Source organism: Pholis gunnellus, assembly GCF_910591455.1.
Source record: "Pholis gunnellus genome assembly, chromosome: 4".
Taxonomy (NCBI): Eukaryota; Metazoa; Chordata; class Actinopteri; order Perciformes; family Pholidae; genus Pholis; species Pholis gunnellus.
In genome coordinates this window covers 19,683,046-19,702,620 of record NC_136530.1, presented here as the reverse complement: position 1 = coordinate 19,702,620, position 19,575 = coordinate 19,683,046, and the positions used below count along the sequence as shown (strand labels likewise).

The window sequence follows — 19,575 nt, the reverse complement described above, 5'->3', positions numbered from 1 at the left end:
ACAAGGGAAGCCCAAAGACTCAGTACATAAGGAAAGGAGGGAGATAACGAGGGACAGGTGACAGCAGGCTGTCGAGCAACAGGTGAAACGCACACAAACTTGTATCTTGCAGATGATTTATCTTCAAAGATATATGGTACACATATGGCAGCCCACTGCATATACGTTATAGTGCTATTTTTAAATCCAAAAGTACACCAAAACAAATGGAAAGCTTAGTTTTGATATATTTAAGCATATATTAGGATTTGTTAGTTGTGGTTTGTAACACAACCAAGCCAACCCCAGATCCAATCTTGTTTTGAAACGAGCTTTGTCCACTTATCACCCCCGCTATAGTTGCGTCTTTTCGGTGCTGCGTTGTGGGTCATAATTGATGATTGAGAGAGATTCTTTTTTTAAGAGTCCACTGCCTTCAAGTAAAAAGAAAAAACAACTTTAGAGACATCCATCTTACACAGTGTTACTATTTTACATCACTTTTAGAATTTGTTCACTTTGGTAATAGATTAGTGTGCAGAATGAGTACAGGACATTTGAAAGTAAACAATCCTCAAAATCTGCTCGTGAGGAGCCCCATGAGATTAATGTCCTGATACATAAACCAGAACAGGAAAATGGAAAATTCTGATTCCACACAGTTTAACTTTACTAACAAATAGATAAACATTCCTTGTTCCAAAGAACACTCAGACGACTTAAAAAGGGAAACATAAGGCAAACTTTGGACCAAAATTCTCACAAAGTAGCAATTAAAAGGGCTTTGTTTGTTGGTTTGTATTCAGAAAATGTATTCAGAAAACACCGGTTTTAGTACCATGTTATTAACGCCCTTGTTCCAGCCACATAATAGAGGCCTGCCAGTTACATAAGTGCAGCCCTTATCAAAATTGACTGAAACATCAGGCTGTCTTGTTATCAGTGTTTTTATTTTAGGAGTAATAAATAAAAACTGCTACATAGCTGTTTGGCTAATAAACTAACACACGAAAGTTAAAGCAGATTCTTGTTAACTTTGGTTGAGGTCGGCAATAAATCTCTGACTCCATGAAAGGTGAGAAATAAACTACTGGAATAAAATAACTATGGTGTTTCTGACTACCGAGTTCACAAGCTTGAAGTGTAGTCTTAAAATATCTAGAACCAACTGGATTACCTAATTAAAAACATAAGGAGCAGTAAGTCAAACTATAGCAACAGCAAATAAAAATATTTTCATTAACATCTCATTACGTTGCTTCTTAGATTTGAATCCAATTGACAAATTGTCCAATTGTTTATTTGTAACAATACAGCTCCAATATGGCCTGCATAGACAAGGCAAGCATGGAAAGCTACATAGGGGGTTTGCTTTCATTACAGAATTTGCTGGAAGCCAAAGTTCAGGAAGGGATGGTCCTTTGAGTCGTTGTGTACTTAGGTCAACGGCAATAGCTGTACCGCTGATCAAATAAACTGCCACCAGTTGGCATCCAGGTGCTTTGTTTACCACACTGACAGAAGCTCTACGCTCAATTTACAGATGTAATGGCCAGGAGAAAGCCCAGCCAACGCCATAAAATGCAGTTTCTCAAAGGTAATGGTCACCAAATGGCACAATAAAGAAATATATTGCGTGGAAAGGCAGTTGATTGCAATTAGCAACCTGCCAAACACGTGATATGCAGCAACTATCAATCATGCTGTGTTTTTTCTTGCTGTACTGAGCTCATCTGCAAGTTTTTGAGTGCTGTGTTATTGCCACTTGCCACTGAACCTGAACATTTTAATTATGGGACTTGAAGTGTATTATGTAACAGCTTTTCTTGATCAAATACACATGCTCAAAAAACGACTTTAATATTCAAGATGTAATGCAGCCAGAGTTGACACTTTAACACCTCGTTTAAGTCCTATTAATGACATCAATTAGCACTTTGGAGTCAGATAAGCGGGCGAGTATCACTCCACTTTTAAAATGGGTGCACTTTATTTGCATCATAACCATTATGTGTCCATTACACATTATCATCATTGTTTTCAAGTGAGAGCGATATTTGCCGTAACTTGCTGTCTTCAAGGAAAGAAAATAAGGCGACTGCGCCGTGGTTGCCAGATGCTTTTTCTGCCAAACAGGAAGGCGAGTTTAATCTCTGCCTGACGTTATTCCTGAAATACCAGCGAGCGCCAATCCTGGGCTAATCTCTGGACTTTGTTATGACTCCTTCGCTCAGATTACAGCGATGCAGACAGTTCTCGTGACATTTCACTTCGATTCCCACTGGTTAAAGGTCAACAATGGGAGCCGTGAGATAAACACTGCAAAGCAAGGGTGCTCTGGAGGAGAATGTGCATGTGTGTGAATCGAAGGAAACAAAGTATCACGGTGATGTCAGCAGCAGGGGTTCTGTGGTAAATAATTGGGCCTTACTGTTGCCATTTCCTTTTCTGGACCCAGATCAGTCCTGTTCAAGGCCTGATGCTCTGGACTTGCAGGTTTGGCAAACACATCACGGATGTGATGTCTTTTTTTAATAGGCTGCTGTCGGCAAAACACATGCCGTGTGCACGATCTGCTGACACTCATCACTTATTGTTATGCAATTGCATGTCTTGCTTCTAAGCAGGCTTGAAAATGGTTCAAAAGGCCTTTATGTGGTGAATTTTCATGTGATTATATAACACCATACAGTTCTGTGTTAAGAAAAAAAATAGAAGAAATTCTAGTTCACGTTTTCCATTTAGCCTATTCACTGTCTTTGTACAAAGGCCTGTCATGCAATGTATTTTTTAAATCTATTGTTGCCAGATTAAGAAATTCCCCAAAAGGGAATGCATGCATGGATATTCTCAGCAGCCCAAGACTATGATCAGGAAAATCAGTTATAAGCAATGGTTAGATACATGTTTGAATGTTCTTGTAATGAAACTTGTGTTTAGTTTTTACAGAGGCACTGGTAAGCTCCACAGTAATATTGGGTCTGTGGTGTTTGGAAATTATTTGTTGTGATTGTGTCCTTCCTCTGCAACACATTCTCACTCCCAACTCAGCAAATGCCAAAGCTTGTTCTTTGCCCTAAGCTTCAACTGATGAGGTACCCGTCCAGCATCAGTTTTGGACGTGGCAGTTTCCACTTGTACATGTATTTTTAAAATAAACTTCCTTGTTCACAGGAAACGTTCATTCATAACATGCATATAGTCACTTATTAAAATGAACTTCCAACATAAAGTTTGTTGTTTGTTAGTCAACTTACGCAACAAAACTCTGTGGTAAGGCAACAAAAGTACTTGTGTAGGAGCGTGGAAACAAAACGAGGAGGCGAGTATTCCCTTTGGCTGCACCTTGTGGCCGTTTATTTCCATCCATACACACATCCCATTCATTCACTTCCTGCTACCTTTTAACCCCCTTGTCACCCGGGTTACGCCCCTTCTCTTAAAGGGGCCCCGTGAATTCGGTCCCTTCAGTCCCCTACATGCGTCCCCCCAGAATTCACCAACTCTAGAGATTAGCCCCCTAATGTCTCGGGGCCCGAATCAACCGACCAGCCCGACTCCGTGTCTCTGGGGCCGGAGGTAGGACCACTGTCGAAGGGACCCTCCGGGTCTCGGTGTGGTGTGGTGGGAGGGCACGAGGCCGCCCCCGCCGTGGGGGTTCAGCCAACCTTACCGGCTGGTCCAGGTCCAGATGAGCCGGTTTCAGACGGTCAACCGACACGTATTCCAGCCTGCCGCCCATGTCAACCTTGCAGGTCTTGTCCCCGGTCTCTAGAACCCGAAACGGCCCAACGTAGGGGGGTTGAAAGGGTCCACGGTGGCCATCCTGGCGAACGAACACGTACTCCGCCGACCTGAGGCTGGACGGGACGTACGACTGTGGAAAGCCGTGCTGCGACGTGGGCACCGGTTTGAACAGCCTGGCTTTTTCCAGGAGTGTTTCCCGCTGCTGGGTCGCAGACCAAGGGTCTGTGACTTTGGGGATGAACTCCCCCGGGACCCGCAGCGGCTGTCCATAAACTAGCTCCGCCGATGATGCTTGCAGATCGTCCTTAGGGGCTGTCCTAAGCCCCAACATGACCCACGGAAGCCTGTCCACCCAACCGCTGTCTGTGAGGCTGGCCCGGAGGGCAGCTTTCATCGAGCGGTGGAACCGCTCGCATAATCCATTAGCCTGCGGGTGGTAGGCAGTAGTGCGATGGAGCTTCACCCCTAGGCTCCCTGCAACTGCATTCCAGAGCTCTGAAGTAAACTGTGGGCCTCGGTCCGAGGAAACGTCAGCTGGGGCTCCAAACCTGGCGACCCAAGTCTGAATAAAAGCCCGAGCCACCTCATCTGCCGTTGTTGATGCCAACGGAACAGCTTCTGGCCAGCGAGTGGTTCGGTCTACCATCGTGAGGAGATGTGTGAACCCCCGGGATGGGGGCAACGGTCCTACCAAGTCCACATTCACGTGATCGAACCTTCTTTCCGGAACCGAGAACTGTGCTAACGGGGCCTTGATGTGACGGTGCACCTTGGAGCGCTGGCACACCACACAAGTCCCGGCCCACTTCCGTACATCCTTCCTCAGCCCGTGCCAGACGAACTTCGCTGCCACCAGCTTCTGAGACGCCCTCTTGCCCGGGTGTGACAGGCCATGGATCGCCTTGAAAACCTGTTGCCTCCACTCGTCGGGAACAACTGGTCGTGGCTGGCCTGTGGAGACGTCACACAACAGCGTAGTGCCAGTTTCGCCAAACGGGACCTCCTCCAACCGTAGTCCAGTCTCTGCTGTCCTCAAGTCCTGCACGCCCTGGTCTGTAACTTGATCCCCAGCCATCTTGTTGTAGTCCAATCCTAACTGGACAGCCCCGGTGACGGCCCTGGAGAGACAGTCTGCGACCAGATTTTCCTTGCCAGCTACATGCTGTAGATCCGTAGTAAACTCCGATATGAAGGAGAGCTGGCGCTGCTGGCGTGCGGACCAAGGTTCGGCGCTCTTACCCATGGCAAACGTCAGTGGCTTGTGATCCACAAACGCGGTGAACGGCCGAGCCTCCAGCAGGAACCGGAAATGCCGAATGGCCAGAAAGAGGCCGAGGAGCTCCCGATCGAAAGTGCTGTACCTCCGTTCATTAGGCCGCAACTGCCGACTGAAGAAAGCGAGCGGTTGCCACGCCCCTTTCACCCACTGCTCGTGCACCGCGCCCACTGCATAGTCTGAAGCGTCCGTGGTGATAGCAATCGGAGCCCTAGGTGATGGGTGTGCAAGCATTGTCGCGTTTGCCAGGGCTGTTTTAGCATCCACAAACGCAAGCTCCCTCTCCTCGGTCCAGTCCACAGCCTGCTTGACGGCCTTGCCCTTCAGTGCTTCGTACAGGGGGCGCATTACCTGCGCTGCTCGGGGAATAAAGCGATGGTAAAAGTTCACCATGCCCAAAAACTCCTGCAGGGCCCTCACTGTGAGTGGGCGTGTAAAGTTAGTCACTGCCTCCACCTTTGACGGAAGGGGAACTGCCCCGTCCTTCGTGATGCGGTGTCCCAGAAAGTCAATGGTGGACAACCCAAACTGGCATTTAGCCGGGTTGATAATCAACCCGTGCTGGCTGAGTCGCTCAAACAGAGTCCGGAGGTGAGCCATATGCTCCGCTCTTGACGCACTGGCCACCAGGATGTCATCCAGGTAGACGAACAGGAAAGGCAGGTCCCTCAGCACCGTGTCCATTAGACGCTGGAACGTCTGTGCTGCATTTTTGAGGCCAAACGGCATCCTCAAGAACTCAAACAGGCCGAACGGAGTGATCAGCGCTGTCTTGGGAACGTCCAGCGGGTGAACGGGCACTTGATGGTAACCTCGTACCAGGTCCACTTTTGAAAACACCACGCTTTCCGACAAGTGGGCAGAGAAGTCTTGAATATGTGGAACCGGATAGCGGTCCGGGATCGTTGCCTCGTTGAGCCGGCGATAATCTCCACACGGGCGCCACCCGCCCCCAGGCTTCGGTGCAATATGCAGGGGTGAAGCCCATGGGCTGTTGGAGCGGCGAATGATGCCCAGGCGCTCCATGTTTTCAAACTCGGTCTTGGCGATGGTGAGCTTAGCCGGCTCTAAACGCCGGGCCCGGGCATGTACCGGTGAGCCGGTGGTAGAGATGTGATGCTCCACCCCATGCTTGACCGTGGAGGACGAGAAGGTGGGCTGCGTGAGGTCTGGGAACTCGGCCAGCAGACGCAGAAACTCATCAGCCGCTGCCAGCATGCTAGTCAACCTGGTGGAGCCCGCTCCACTTAGTGTACACGGGTAGGAACAAAAAGTCACAGCATTTATCAGGCGGCGGCCCTTGACATCCACCAATAGCCCATACGCGCATAGGAAATCCGCGCCAAGCAGGGGAATGGCAATTTTGGCAGTAACAAAGTCCCAGCTGAAACGCTGCCCCATAAAACACAGCTCCAGGCACCGTGTCCCAAAAGTGCGTATGGGGGTACCGTTCGCGGCTTCCAAGGGGGGGCCCTGCCCGTTCGTCAGCATGTCCACCCGCGATGCAGGCACCACGCTCCTCTGCGCCCCCGTGTCGCAGAGAAAGCGCCGCCCGGAAACTTCGTCCTGGATGAACAGCAGCCTGCCTTCCCGACCGACGCTCATGGCCGTTACTGAGCGCCGGCCCTGGCATTTCCCGTCCCGCCGAAACTGCATGGAGAACGGCACCTTGTAGCCCGCAGCCCAAACCTTGCGTGGTAATAGCACAGGCCGGTAGATCCCTGCCGTTGGCTCGCTGCGGCAACGGCCGTCATCTCCCCCGGCAGCCATGCCGTGGCTTGGGCCGGCCTCAGCGCTGCCGTGTAGCCTTGCTGGCCAGCCAGAAAGAACTTATCGGCCTCCTCGGCCAACTCCCGACAATCTGTAATCGTGGTGTTGGCCAAAGCTGCCCGCACCTGCAGCGGTAGCTGCTGCAGAAAAAGTTCCGTAAACAGAAACTCTGGCTCGTGTTTTCCCAGCAGAGCTAACATTTTGTCCATTAGCTCCGACGGCTTGCTGTCACCGAGGCCGTTCAGAGAAAGCAACCGGCGAGCCCGCTCAGAGTCAGAAAGCCCGAAAATGTTCAACAGCCGGCGTTTCAAGGTATCGTACTTGTCCCGCTCAGGAGGATTTTCCAGAATGCTTACCACTCTGCCCGCTGTCGAACTGCCGAGGGCCGCCACGACATAATAATACTTCGTCGCGTCCGCTGCAATGTCTCTGAGGGCAAACTGTGCTTCAGCTTGAGCAAACCACACCGATGGTTGCGTCTCCCAAAACTCCGGAAGCTTGAGCGAAACTGCGTGCGTCGTCATCGTCTCTTCTGGAACCGTCCAGTAGAGTCAGGGTCACCAATGTAGGAGCGTGGAAACAAAACGAGGAGGCGAGTATTCCCTTTGGCTGCACCTTGTGGCCGTTTATTTCCATCCATACACACATCCCATTCATTCACTTCCTGCTACCTTTTAACCCCCTTGTCACCCGGGTTACGCCCCTTCTCTTAAAGGGGCCCCGTGAATTCGGTCCCTTCAGTCCCCTACACTTGGTTAGTTTAACCCAAAACAAAAATATATATAAAGACTGACAAAAGAATTCAGCTCCAACATCTTCATTCCTTTTAGTATAGTGAAATAGAAAATGTCAGGGAGCTGATTAAAAAAAGAACATTGAGTGCTTCAGTTAATATCCCAATGCACAGGATATGACATAACTATCCCATGCATTGTGATACTATGATACTTGTCTGTGCTGATACAGTAAACATGTACAATGACAGAGAGGGAGGGAGAGATCACCATGGACTGAGTGGATTCAATGCAATGACACATTCAGGAGATTCTATGTGGATTTTTAACATTATTAGCCTCAGACTCATCACTTTATTGGTGCCAGATTGATCCGCTACAAACCCCCGTTCTTGCTTTCTTGCCACGGCGGCCGCGCTAAACCTCAGGCATGAGGCAGGATGATTAAGGAGGTGTCCAATTTCTCAGTGCCATGTCTACAGAGGAAATTAAATCACTCTTCCCACAGTATCATTAATTGTTTTCCTTAAATTGTTTATTTGCAAAGGCTTTTCTTGTGAACGTGGCTCTCACAAGGGGTCAGAGGGTATAGCTGAAAGGACAGATTTCTCTTGAATAGCAAAGGAATTTTCTGTTACAGAACTGTGGCCTGAACATTGAGGGGGTAAACCTGATGATAAATAATGAAGCATTCGTTATCATTCCTGCCTTAGAGAAATAAATTGCATACTTCATTTTGAGAGAAAATGGATTTTCCATTGGAGAGGTCAGCACTGAATGCTAACAATTTTATGTAACAGAGCTTACACTAGCTAAACCAATAGAAACTAAGATTAACAGTATCCCGCTGAACTCAATACTCCTTTTGCAGTGCTACGTGGGCTTTCACAAATTTACAGTTTGGATATCATTCCAGCTTTTGCTGACAGTTTCAATGGCAGCAAAGTTTACAGCCTCATAAAACACATGCAAATGCACGAGATGGCAGATTGGCAAGACTTGTCCAACCTCACAAGTCATTCCTGTGTATGTTGACAGCTAAAAACCTTCAACATCTCTATCAGATCAGATAAACCCCAACGTTAGAACAACAATGTTTATCACAAGCAATTAAATAAAGTGTGTTTGGTTTTCAGAGATCTGGACACAAATCAGACCAAACAGCCCAAAAAATAGAAAAGACACAGCAAAAGCTTGAGGCGACTACGGTTTCTCTGTGTGCAGCTCGTGAGTCTGCAGTCACATGGTGGAAACAGGAGCTCATTATGTTTTCCACATTACGTCACGTTGTCATGTCACATTATTTGTTCACATTAGGGAGGGGTTAATGCACTGAGGAGCACTTCAAGAGAAGGTTTAATCTGTTGACTGTCTCAGCTCCCTGAGTTACATGACGTAGGCCTGTGCTATGTATGTTACTGTATGTGCAGCCAATAAGATGGGAAATCATTATACTTTCATAGGTTTCAATGTGTCGTCCTTGCTCTGAAAAATATTTACAAATTATCAGTACATTAGATCTACATTTCCAGAAGTCTTTCAATAAATAAAGCCTCACTCAGTACTGTACATCAAGGGCACACTATTTTGTGCATTTGCATTTAATTATGAAATTCTGAGGTGTGGACTTAAACCACATGGATGTAAATCTTTGGGATAACAGGAGTATTTATCTTCTTTATTTATTTTATGTATTGTTAATTTTTTGCAGGGACAGGACACGATTAAAACTAATTGCACCATGTTGTCCTCGGGCAAGTAGACACAACAACCACATGAAAATAATACACTATGTAAAAAACAACACAATGCATAATGGTCCATCAGGGTGAGGCAATAAATAGAATCAGCATGATTAATACAATAAATAGTGTAGAAGTTGGAGGTGGAAGCACAATATGAAAAACAGCGGGAAACCAAAAGGAAACAAAAATGTGGGAACAGAGGTGTCTCTTTGAATCGAAGGTAAATGACATCAGGTTCAATATGAATACAAATACAATGAGTCACAGTGAAATAGAGTAGAACAATTATAAAAGGGGAAAAATTGTTGTCGGGCAGCTGCTCCGAGGTAGAGCGGGTCGTCCTCCAAGCGAAAGATTGGCGATTTGATCCCCGGCTCTTCTGGGTTGAAGTGTCCTTGGGAAAGAAGTGAGTGAGTATGCGTGATTGTGCATTAGTTTGGCTCCTGCAGTGGCACAGCCACTGCCATCAGTGTGTAAATCAGTTTGTGAATGTTGACATGCAGTGTAAAGCGCTTTCAGTGGTCGGAAGACTAGAAAGGTGCTATATAAATGAAAGTCCATTTAAAGACCACGTAAAGTCCAAGTCAATGGACCATTTACCATTAAATAGTCTTTTATTACCAGATTCAAGACAACATTCTTATTTCAAATCTCCAGGGTATGTTCTTACTGACAACAAATTGTTGAAATATGCGGCCCAGACCTGTAACGTATCTATTTTAACTTTCTTTTTAACAAGAAAAGTTTCCCATGGAATGGAAACATGCAAAAATTATCCCCATTCCAAAGGATGCTGAAATAGCATTTACTGCACCCAACAGTCTACCAATTAGCTTACTCTCCTCCCAAAGCAACATCCCGGAAAGAGCAGTAACTCAACACATTTGGAATTATGTGGAAACTAATAAACTTCTAATCCATGCTTAGCATGCATCTCATAAAAACTATACTACTGAACTGTTTTGATACAAATGACAGATGAGTGGCCAAGTACCCTTGTTCAAGGTAAACCTCAGTAAAGGTAAACCCTATTTCTTCTAGATTTTCCTGCAGTATTTGATTTGATAGATCACATCGTTCTACTTAACAATTATTAATTCGTTGTGGCTTCAGGGTAAATGCTATCAATTGGATTAAATCCTAGGGAAGTTTGATCATCTTAAACAACTACTTGCATCTCGCTCCTTGCGATGCATTTTAGGAATTGGGACGTCCTTCAAGATGCAACGTTGAGAACGATTTCCTGGTCACGCGCCGGATGATTGAGGATCGAGGAGATGAGGAGGCGCACGATTGTGAAATGAGAAAGACTGTGTATGTTGTAATCTAAACGTTGGGCTCTGTTTACAAAGCCAGGCAGGCCGTGTTGCCTTTTAGTGACTGTTAGTGCATGTGAGCGAGCACCACTGGTTAGCTCAATGCGGAAACATAACACCCTCCCTTCACTTCCCCCCTCAGGTAAACACCGTTAGCTCGGTCAGCACTTTTGCCGTTGTTTGCACTGTTAGCACTGTTAGCTGTGAGCCATGAACTTAAAAAGTAACGGACTAACCAGATAAAGTAAATTAATATTTCACATACAGAGGTGACTGCATGAGATGGCAATAACCTGCCAAACCTGATCAATACTCCACAGATAAATCCAAACATGGTTCTTTATTCATTCATCAGGGACGATACGCAATAATTGGTATTATGGTAGAAATGCACCAGACAGAACCAGCAGCTGGCTATTTTCTTTTTACTGCAGTTCACAGTGGTGGTCGATATTAAAAGTGAAAAAAGAAATAAAGACAACATCTAGTAATATGTTATTAATGCACATATAGCATAACACAGCAAAACAACATACAACTAAACAAATTGTTGGTTCAAGCTGTAGTTTAGCTGATTAACTTCTCAGTGAACTTTAACCACTGTTACTCCTTGTTGATGTAGATTATGATTTTCCAGACTGTTGATCTGTGCCGCATTACATAACTTTGCATGTTTTTGGGACTACCAAATGATAAATTCATTGCATTTAATCAATCAAAAATAAATGCTCTCTAATCCTGCTTTGGTTCACATGTCTGACCTGGTTCAAACTTGAATAACAATAGTTGGCTTTTGATCCGGAGAGAATAAAGTGTTGCGGCGCAGAGCAATACATTCTGACGAACACACAGCTCGATGAGAGTTAAGGAATCAATGAATCAGCATTCTTTTGTTCCATTTGAAACCTCTCCAGATCAAGAGATGTGTTGCAAGGCCCACTTTGGTATTGTGCAAAAACATCTGGCACGAATTATTGAAGCGTCTAACAACAGAAAATACGTCAACATTTGCATGCTGGTAATAGACGTGCAAAGTGTTCAAAGAGTGTTCAAAGAGTTCATAGTGGTGACCTGATGAAACGCACACCCTCCCTCTGAAATAAGTGTGGAGCCTTGCCAGAACATAATGAAAGGCTTAGACAAAGTGTTAAGGTTGGCCCAGGTGAAATATATAATAGCTGAAAAAAATGGTCATCTTAACCTGTATGTGCTTAGAGTGGATTAATATGCAGCAACACTCCAAAGTCAGCTCAATGACCTCATTGATACAGTGGATTGCTGTTTAAACAAGAGTGAGTGACAGATTGTTTTTGTAGAGCTATAATGTAGATATATTGTTTCATTTCCCTCTCCTTCTATTGTCTTTCTACGATTATCTAAATAGTTGCCCTCTGTTAATTTTTCTATTCTTTTCTATTTTGAGTCCCATTACTGGGACGTGCAATGCTTTGCCTTGTTATGTTCAAAATGTACCGTACGGTATGAGAATGACATGACCTATACCCAGATCCTTTACGTTGACAAGTACTAATTCAACAATGCAAAAGTCCTTTATTACACACATTTTCCACAAGCTTTTCTCTAAACTTGACTTTTTTTGTGAAATGTTGGATAATTTGAAGTTGTATTTTCCTTATTATGCATAACAGAAAAAAAGTCTTTATCTGAAAATTAAATATAGCGCTCAAATAAATGTAATGTAGTGAAACACACAATCTTTTCCTCTTACGATAAACAGTGGAATATAAAGTAGCAGAACAGTGGAACATTTACATTAAGTACCTAACTAATTGTACTGAGGAACAGAATGGAAGATGCATCAGATATTCAAGTGTCAAGCCTTTATTTTTACCAAGTCCGAGTGTGATCCTTAGAGCACAGAGGATGTGAACCCCAAGGAACTGAGAGTCACTCGCGCAGTTTTCACAAGGGACCCACACAAGGATATTTCCCACGCTTGGACTGTAATATGCTGTTGCGTCCCCTCCTCTCGCCTGTCTCTGTTCTGGCCCAGTCATCTAATATGTTTATAATGTATCCTCTCCTCCTTTCTATCTGCTCTCCGACTGCACCTCATCTCCTTCTGTCACATCCTGCTCCTTGATTCCTACTTTGTTGCAATAACACAGCAGCAGACATGTACAAGGGGATGTGAAGGACATCCTATGGGAGGAAAAGGAAGCCCCTCCCCACCAGAAGGTCCAGGCTGAGGTGCGTCTGCGTCGGGGAGACGCACAGCACATGTCCACTCCTGGGGGAGATACTGAGGAATGTGCACATTGGGTCATCTACTGCTCTCGGCCACAAAAGGGGTTCAGATCACTGCGTTTTCTCGCCACCTATTTTAAACTCCAGCTCATGCAGCCATATGTGATGATGGCTATCAGGGTTCTGAAGGGTTCGTTCTTGTGATGAACATACAGTACGTGCTCTCCAGTACATTGGCTCTGTTAACATTCAGTCTGTAACTGACGTTTGGGACATGAGCACATGTCCTCTCTATTTTTTTCATTTCTACTTTTCACTCATAAACATCAATTATTTATGAGAGGAATTCGTTGATATCTCCTCAAAGTTAGATTTAAGTTTTATTTGACCATGTCATATACGTTTCATGTTTGTTCTAAAGGTCAAATGTCAGATAAACTAAGGAGAAAAAACAGACAGGCCTGTATGTTCAGGTTTATTCACAGCGTTTCACTGCCCCCCGGTGCTGTAAAACAAACCCTCATGCAGGCAGTCAGTGCAACTTTATCAAGAAACATTTTACATCTATTTGTTGAGACTCAATATTAAAAGATAAAAGTCAAATGTTGAATAATTATTTTTAAGACAGTGGTACCCAACCTTCTCGGCTTGTGACCCATTACAATGAAGTAATGTCTACGAAACAAACATTCATTGGAATTTGATTGGTGCGATTATTTCTTATTTTTTATGTTTAAGATATCAGTATTTGGGTTATTTGCGGTGTGGTGTCTATTTGCCAGATGTAAAGAATCTTTTCCCACCCTGATGAGGACCCCGAGAGGTTCAAACAGATCTGTGTTTCAATGAACAACTCATTCTAAGTCAACAGAAACAACAATTCTTAGTTTCAGGTAATTATACACTAATGAAAACATAGTTATGAATAATATATTAAAGCAAACATATTCCCCTAAATGCTACACACTGTACCTTTTTTTTAAATAACTATTATTCTGGCTCTGTCTAAGACAAAATGTTTCTGAAGTAGTATCTACTCCTCATCACGGGTTATGGCCTTGCTTATGGGCGTGTGTTGAATCTTACTCTTGTCTTTTTGTCTCTCTCATTTGTTTTATCTCAACCCCCTGTTCATTCATCACTGGTATGAAAAGACTAAATTATTTAAGACTGCATTCATTTACAAATTTCCAGTAGTTGGCAAATGTAGTGATTACAACTCAAACCACTAGATGTCAGTGTCACTTCATTAGTATATCTCACTCTACTGCTGTTGGAAGCACAGCACATGTGCAGTACAAGACCATCCACAAGACATACAGAGACACATTTTATCGGGACACATGTAATCTCTTTCTGATTTAATACCCAAATGATGATTTTATAGCATGAAATTAACATGATTGTTCAGTGAAATCCTGTACCTTTTTTAAAAATGACTTCTTTTAGTAACCATGAAAAAAAAGAAATTCTAATCCTTGTGTTACAACATAAACACGTATAATGTGCATTTGTTTGAACACACAACTTTGTCTAATGTTGAAAATGAAAGACAAAATAAACTTACAATATTGTCTTCTGGAGCATCCTGTGGAGTAGAGGTCAGCTGAGCGTTAGCTTGGAGCACTATGAGTGCTATTTATGGGCATGAATGGAACTAAAAATGGTACAGTCATATTATTATCCTTTTGCACTCATTTTGGCTTTCACAGCATGTGGATAAAGCTATGACTTTTCATAATATATGCCTTGTTAGAGAACATCACTTACTTATTAATATAGAAATGTAATAACACTTTGTATAAGACTGATACTCAGACAGAGCTAAACTGGATGGAAGTGGCAGAGGCCCAGTGATCCGTTTCATCATTAAGGAAAGCATTCATTTAAAAATAGTCCAATTGGAACTTTATCTTCAGAGGAAAGTAGTTCTACTGTTCGCAGAGATGTTTGTGGTTTAGTGTTTCTGGAAATGAATATTGCTATCAGCATCACAGGGTCTGTTCACTCCAGTGAAGTGGTGTGAAAGAAATCTCTGAGAGGGATATCTCAAAGCCATAGCACATAAAATTCAGTAAATTACCTACCAGGGAAATTAAAACGAACTTATGTCATGTGCTTTCCCACCAAGTGACCTCTTATGAGTAACAAGCCTGATCTGTGAGAAGCAAAGTTACAATGTTCTAGCTGGGCAGAACGGGAAGACTTCAGGATGGATTCTTGGGCTGTTAAAGTGTGACTTTAACACACAAGAAGAGAGCATGGTATTTATATATGTGTGTATATATGAACGATGTCTTTCCCTTTTGTCATGGGAGAAGCTGAGAAATAGACTGACTTAAGCATATGTAGTGTCTTTATGAAAGAGTTGGCAATCATGTTTACTGTAGAAATCAGTCACACATAGTCTGAAAATCCCACCATTTGGATGGTGCAGGGGTAAACCAATCACCTTGCATTCTGCCAGTAAAGGTCTAAACAGACCAACATTAGTTACAGAGATAAATTAAATTATTTTCTGCTTCTATTTAGCAGTTGGTCCATGTTGTCCATAATACAATGCAGCACTACAATACATCTAGTTTCAGCCAGTTAAACCTTTCAAATCATAGAGGGTGCAAGATGTAACATTAAGTTGGCCATTTTCACAAAACCAGTTATCTGGAAATGAAAACAAATGTGAATTTTAAAGCTGCACTAATTCCTTGTGGCCATTAGGGGGCAGATAAACTCAAACAAGCTGACAGATACACAGCCACCACTTATCACCATCTTCTAGAGGCCATAGCTAGCATGTTAGCAAACAAGTACCTACTTTCACATCCATTATACAGGGAGCTAAATTAATATGCATTTGGATTCACATTTCTGTCTGCAAGTTCAATATTCATTCTACTTTAAGCTCTGGTTTGGTCTTCACCAACAAAGAAAGATATTGGACTGAAAATATCTTTTCACGCAACTGTGAATATGTTGAGTGCAGTACAAGCTCATAACAAACATTTCAAGTGCATTTAGTTCTTCTCTCCCAAGCAAGTGGCTTAGATGATTGTGAAAATGTGCCATTCATTTAAAACGTGATGTAAAAACAACGTATTTACCTCCAAATATTTATGCCAAAACGTATAGAGTAAAACCAGTTGTACAGATGGCCATTGATATGATAAGATCTAGATAAAATGTCAAATGGTTAGTATGGAGAGGGAGGCAGCATTATGAGACGTTCATATGCATCAGGCCTCTGGACCAGCTGTTGTTCACCTGACACTGGCTCCACTCTACACTGATGACATCTGAATACACAAAGTGGACATTCAGCCACATTTTGTTCTCTGCCTGCTGCTGAAATGCACTCTATCAATGCAATAATAATGGCCATAGTTAACATTGTAATGAGAACTTATTAGATAACAGCATAATCAATGTCATTATTAGCTAACCAGAGGGGGCTTTTGAGGGGTTTTGTATGATTCTTTGTGCGTTTCCTACATGCTTGGTTTGAAGACAGCAGAGGTAGCAGCTTTGCTCTTGTTTCTATCTGGAGTTGATGGCTTGTGCAAACAGCAGCACGTAATAATAAAGGTTTATTGCTCTTCCTATTACGTTGATGCTGTCACATAATCTCTCTCGGCTTCCTGTTTGCTAGAGAGCTCTTTCTCATCCACATGATATGGGACAAAAGCTCCGGGCAGACGGATGTTGTCATTGTCAGAGTTCTTTATGAGACGGAGCGGTTTCCAAGGTGATTCATTTCTCCACAACATCAGCTGCAGAAGGCCTCATGATTCAGAGCAAATATATCGTTAGGTCATGTGAATGATTTAACACGCAGACTGAGATGGAGTTTGCACGTCGTTGTGCATATAATACACCTGACCATGATATGTTTACATTTGATGTATGTGAGATACTTAAAATGCTGCTGGTGTCAGAAATGTCACAGTTAATGTGTTTTCATAGGTGCTACTGTCATATGTAACTTTGTCCTGCTCAACAACTCATTGTAAATTCCAAAGATAAAAAAATAGTAATACTTAAAACCATGTATTTCTTTCAATAAGGACAACACAATTTTGTGTCATTTTTTCTTCTTCAAATAATTTACTTTATTTACGTAAACGGTACGTAAAAAAAGGACAACAGTGATATAAATATTATAAATTAAATTGCACATTTTTTCATGTTTGGTTAAAAAAAGGACAAATATCTTACAGGCAAATAAATACAAATAAATAAGAAAGTACCTTACATGCCTGTTAATAAACAGTGTAAGACTTTGACAGAGAGACATCACAACCACACACGTTTGCCAATTGGCAAAGAAAAAAAGTGCTTTTCTCCTTCCCTCCTGTTTGATTGTCACTCAGACTGTTACACTTTCACATGACCTTGATGTCCAAACATCATCTGTGTTCACTCAACAGTCCACTAAAGGCATCAACCTCCATTGTCCTCTTCTCTTCAATCCTCGGCGTCTACAGAACACGCCCATCCACGGCTGCTCTCGTGGCGATCTGTGCGTCTGCACCCGCAGAGTCCAGCTTCATGGTGCAGCCGATAACGTCATGCATCTCTTGCCTTCTCAAACCTTGAGGCAAACCACTAACAATCCTCTATGGAGAGAGTTCACACCTTCTTTTCCAGCCGGGGCTGCTTGGTGGCCTTGGCGTTTGGTTTGGCTTGGCACACTAGATCCCTGTAGGTCGGAGAGCGGAGGAAGCGAGGGTAGCAGTCTTTGGCCATGAGCATGTAGATCTTGTGCTGGGCCGGGTCGAAGCAAGAAAGTGAGGACACCGACATGTTGGCTCTTGTGATGTCACGAGTTTCGTGGTCGATGTTAATCTGGTGAAAAAAGGACAAAGAGAAAGAACCAGATTAGGTTTTTTTCCCCCATCTAGTCAGGGTTAGCGGCTGTAACAATGCCTAACTGGAAAGTGTGTTTTGGGGGCCTCATCATCTATCATCTTTAAGGATTCAGATTCTAACCCTTTGTTGAGGTTGGTGTTTCCTTACCTCCCGTGGCGCGTCGTTGCCGATGAATTCATCATAGATCTTCTGGGCTTTGGCTGGTAATTTGGCAGTCGACTTGGTTTTCCTGTAATCTTCACAGGCAAAGTAGAACAAAATGTTCTCCTCGCTGAACTCAGACACCAGGAAGGCAGTGAAGGCACACAGTCCATCTGAGGAGAGAGAGACAATTTGTTAAATTCAATTACTTACTGCACATAATGGTCCCCGCAGGGGCGGCTTGCGTCTGTATGCGTCGCTACAGTATGCGATTACTGGTATTTGCGTGTGCTATTTAGTGTGCAAATGTGTCAGAAAATGCTAAAAATCTCGATATTTACTTACATTTGCTGGACAGGAGTTTTTCAAAGGACTCTTTCCACCTAACGCATTCCTCCAGGGTTGGCCTGAAAACAGATGAAGCAAGATTAGATTTAACCCAGAATTTCAACCAAGCACACAGTGACAAATGTAAAGTGAAGTTTTATTAACATATAGTACAGTTTGTGTGATGCTTACTTATTTTGCCCTATTTTGCAGCAGGATAGATTCCAAGTGGATTTTTGCAGAATGTTTCCCAGCATTGCTTTCAGCTCCTTGGCTCTGCGAGGAAAATAAAACAGGTTAGATACATTTTTCCCAAGATCAATATTGCATACTGGCGAGCCATTACTGTGCAGAAAAATTCACCACACGAGAATCCACACTACAAAGTCTAAAAATAGCATAAACTGAAACGGACTCTTTTAGCGTCTCAAATGCTCTCACACAGATGCTCAAAGATGAAGTAGCAGAGCTGTCCTCCCTATCCTGTAATGAAAATCCCCAAACATCAGCCAAGTAAGTGTTTACATGAAACTTCATGTACCTTTCCAAGCAGCCGGTAGGCAGCGATGCCAGTCCTTTGCACATACTGTAGCAAGAGGTTGGAGCTGGTAAGGGTGGTTTCTCGAGCAGGTGGCAGTTAAATATCCGTTTGGTAAAGCTCAGTAGCGAGATTGTCTGTGTCTGGAAAGAGCCAGAGCAGAGGCTTTATAGTCCCACCTCCCCTGCTTCTGACATGTCATCAGCCCTCTCAGCCAATCACAGAGAGGTTGAGAGAGAGAGAGAGGTAGAGAGAGAGAAAGGGTGGCGAAATGATAAAAGTCGCTGATGTTCTGTAGTACAGTGTTTTTCTTGCATGTCCCTGAAAACACGGTTTCATTTCACCCTTCTCTTTAAAAACAACTTATTTACACACATGAAAATTCCAGTGATGTGAGAATATTGTAAGGAGGTTTTTCCTCAGACATTGAATTTATGACAATCCACACACACACACACACACACACACACACACACACACACACACACACACACACACACACACACACACACACACACACACACACACACACACACACACACACACACACACACACACACACACACACATACATACACTCAGGTAAAACCTAAAATTTGACCTTTGCATTCAACCCATCCTAAGCATTTTGGGAGCAGAGGTCTGTTGTATTTTAGCTTCAAACTTTATCATCAACTACAACTTGTTACAAAACAGAGCTTGTATAAATTAAGTTTTCAATCGATCACTCTGTGTGTATTACCTTACTAGCCGATACACTAATAACATCTAGTGATAACTACAATCACACCCAGCCTCTTTATGGACCTTATAAAAGGTGTTCATTCCAGGGACAGATGGGAAGGATGTGGTATTTACCCTGTTTAATTATATTACTGTAAAGCCAACTGCTCGACACAAAAGCTGAAGCGGGAACGTTTCCCATATG

General features: G+C 43.5%; 1 protein-coding gene across 1 annotated transcript; it reads right to left on the bottom strand.

The window, feature by feature from the left end:
- Positions 1-16,927: 16,927 nt before the first annotated feature.
- On the bottom strand, positions 16,928-18,766 carry rgs16 (regulator of G protein signaling 16). Its single transcript, XM_079157808.1, has 5 exons — positions 18,651-18,766; positions 18,302-18,385; positions 18,128-18,189; positions 17,789-17,955; positions 16,928-17,617 (listed from the first exon to the last, which is right to left on the bottom strand). The coding sequence occupies exons 1-5, from the start codon at positions 18,692-18,694 to the stop codon at positions 17,402-17,404; spliced, it is 573 nt and encodes a 190-aa protein (XP_079013934.1). The 5' UTR covers positions 18,695-18,766; the 3' UTR covers positions 16,928-17,401.
- Positions 18,767-19,575: the final 809 nt, after the last annotated feature.

Coding starts and splice junctions, on each gene's coding strand:
- rgs16 (XM_079157808.1), bottom strand. CDS start 18,694: ATGTGCAAAGGACTGGCATCGCTGCCTACCGGCTGCTTGGAAAG. Junction 18,386..18,650: donor CCTACCGGCTGCTTGGAAAG/GTACATGAAGTT, acceptor TTTTCCTCGCAG/AGCCAAGGAGCTGAAAGCAA. Junction 17,956..18,127: donor AAAACTCCTGTCCAGCAAAT/GTAAGTAAATAT, acceptor CTCTCTCCTCAG/ATGGACTGTGTGCCTTCACT.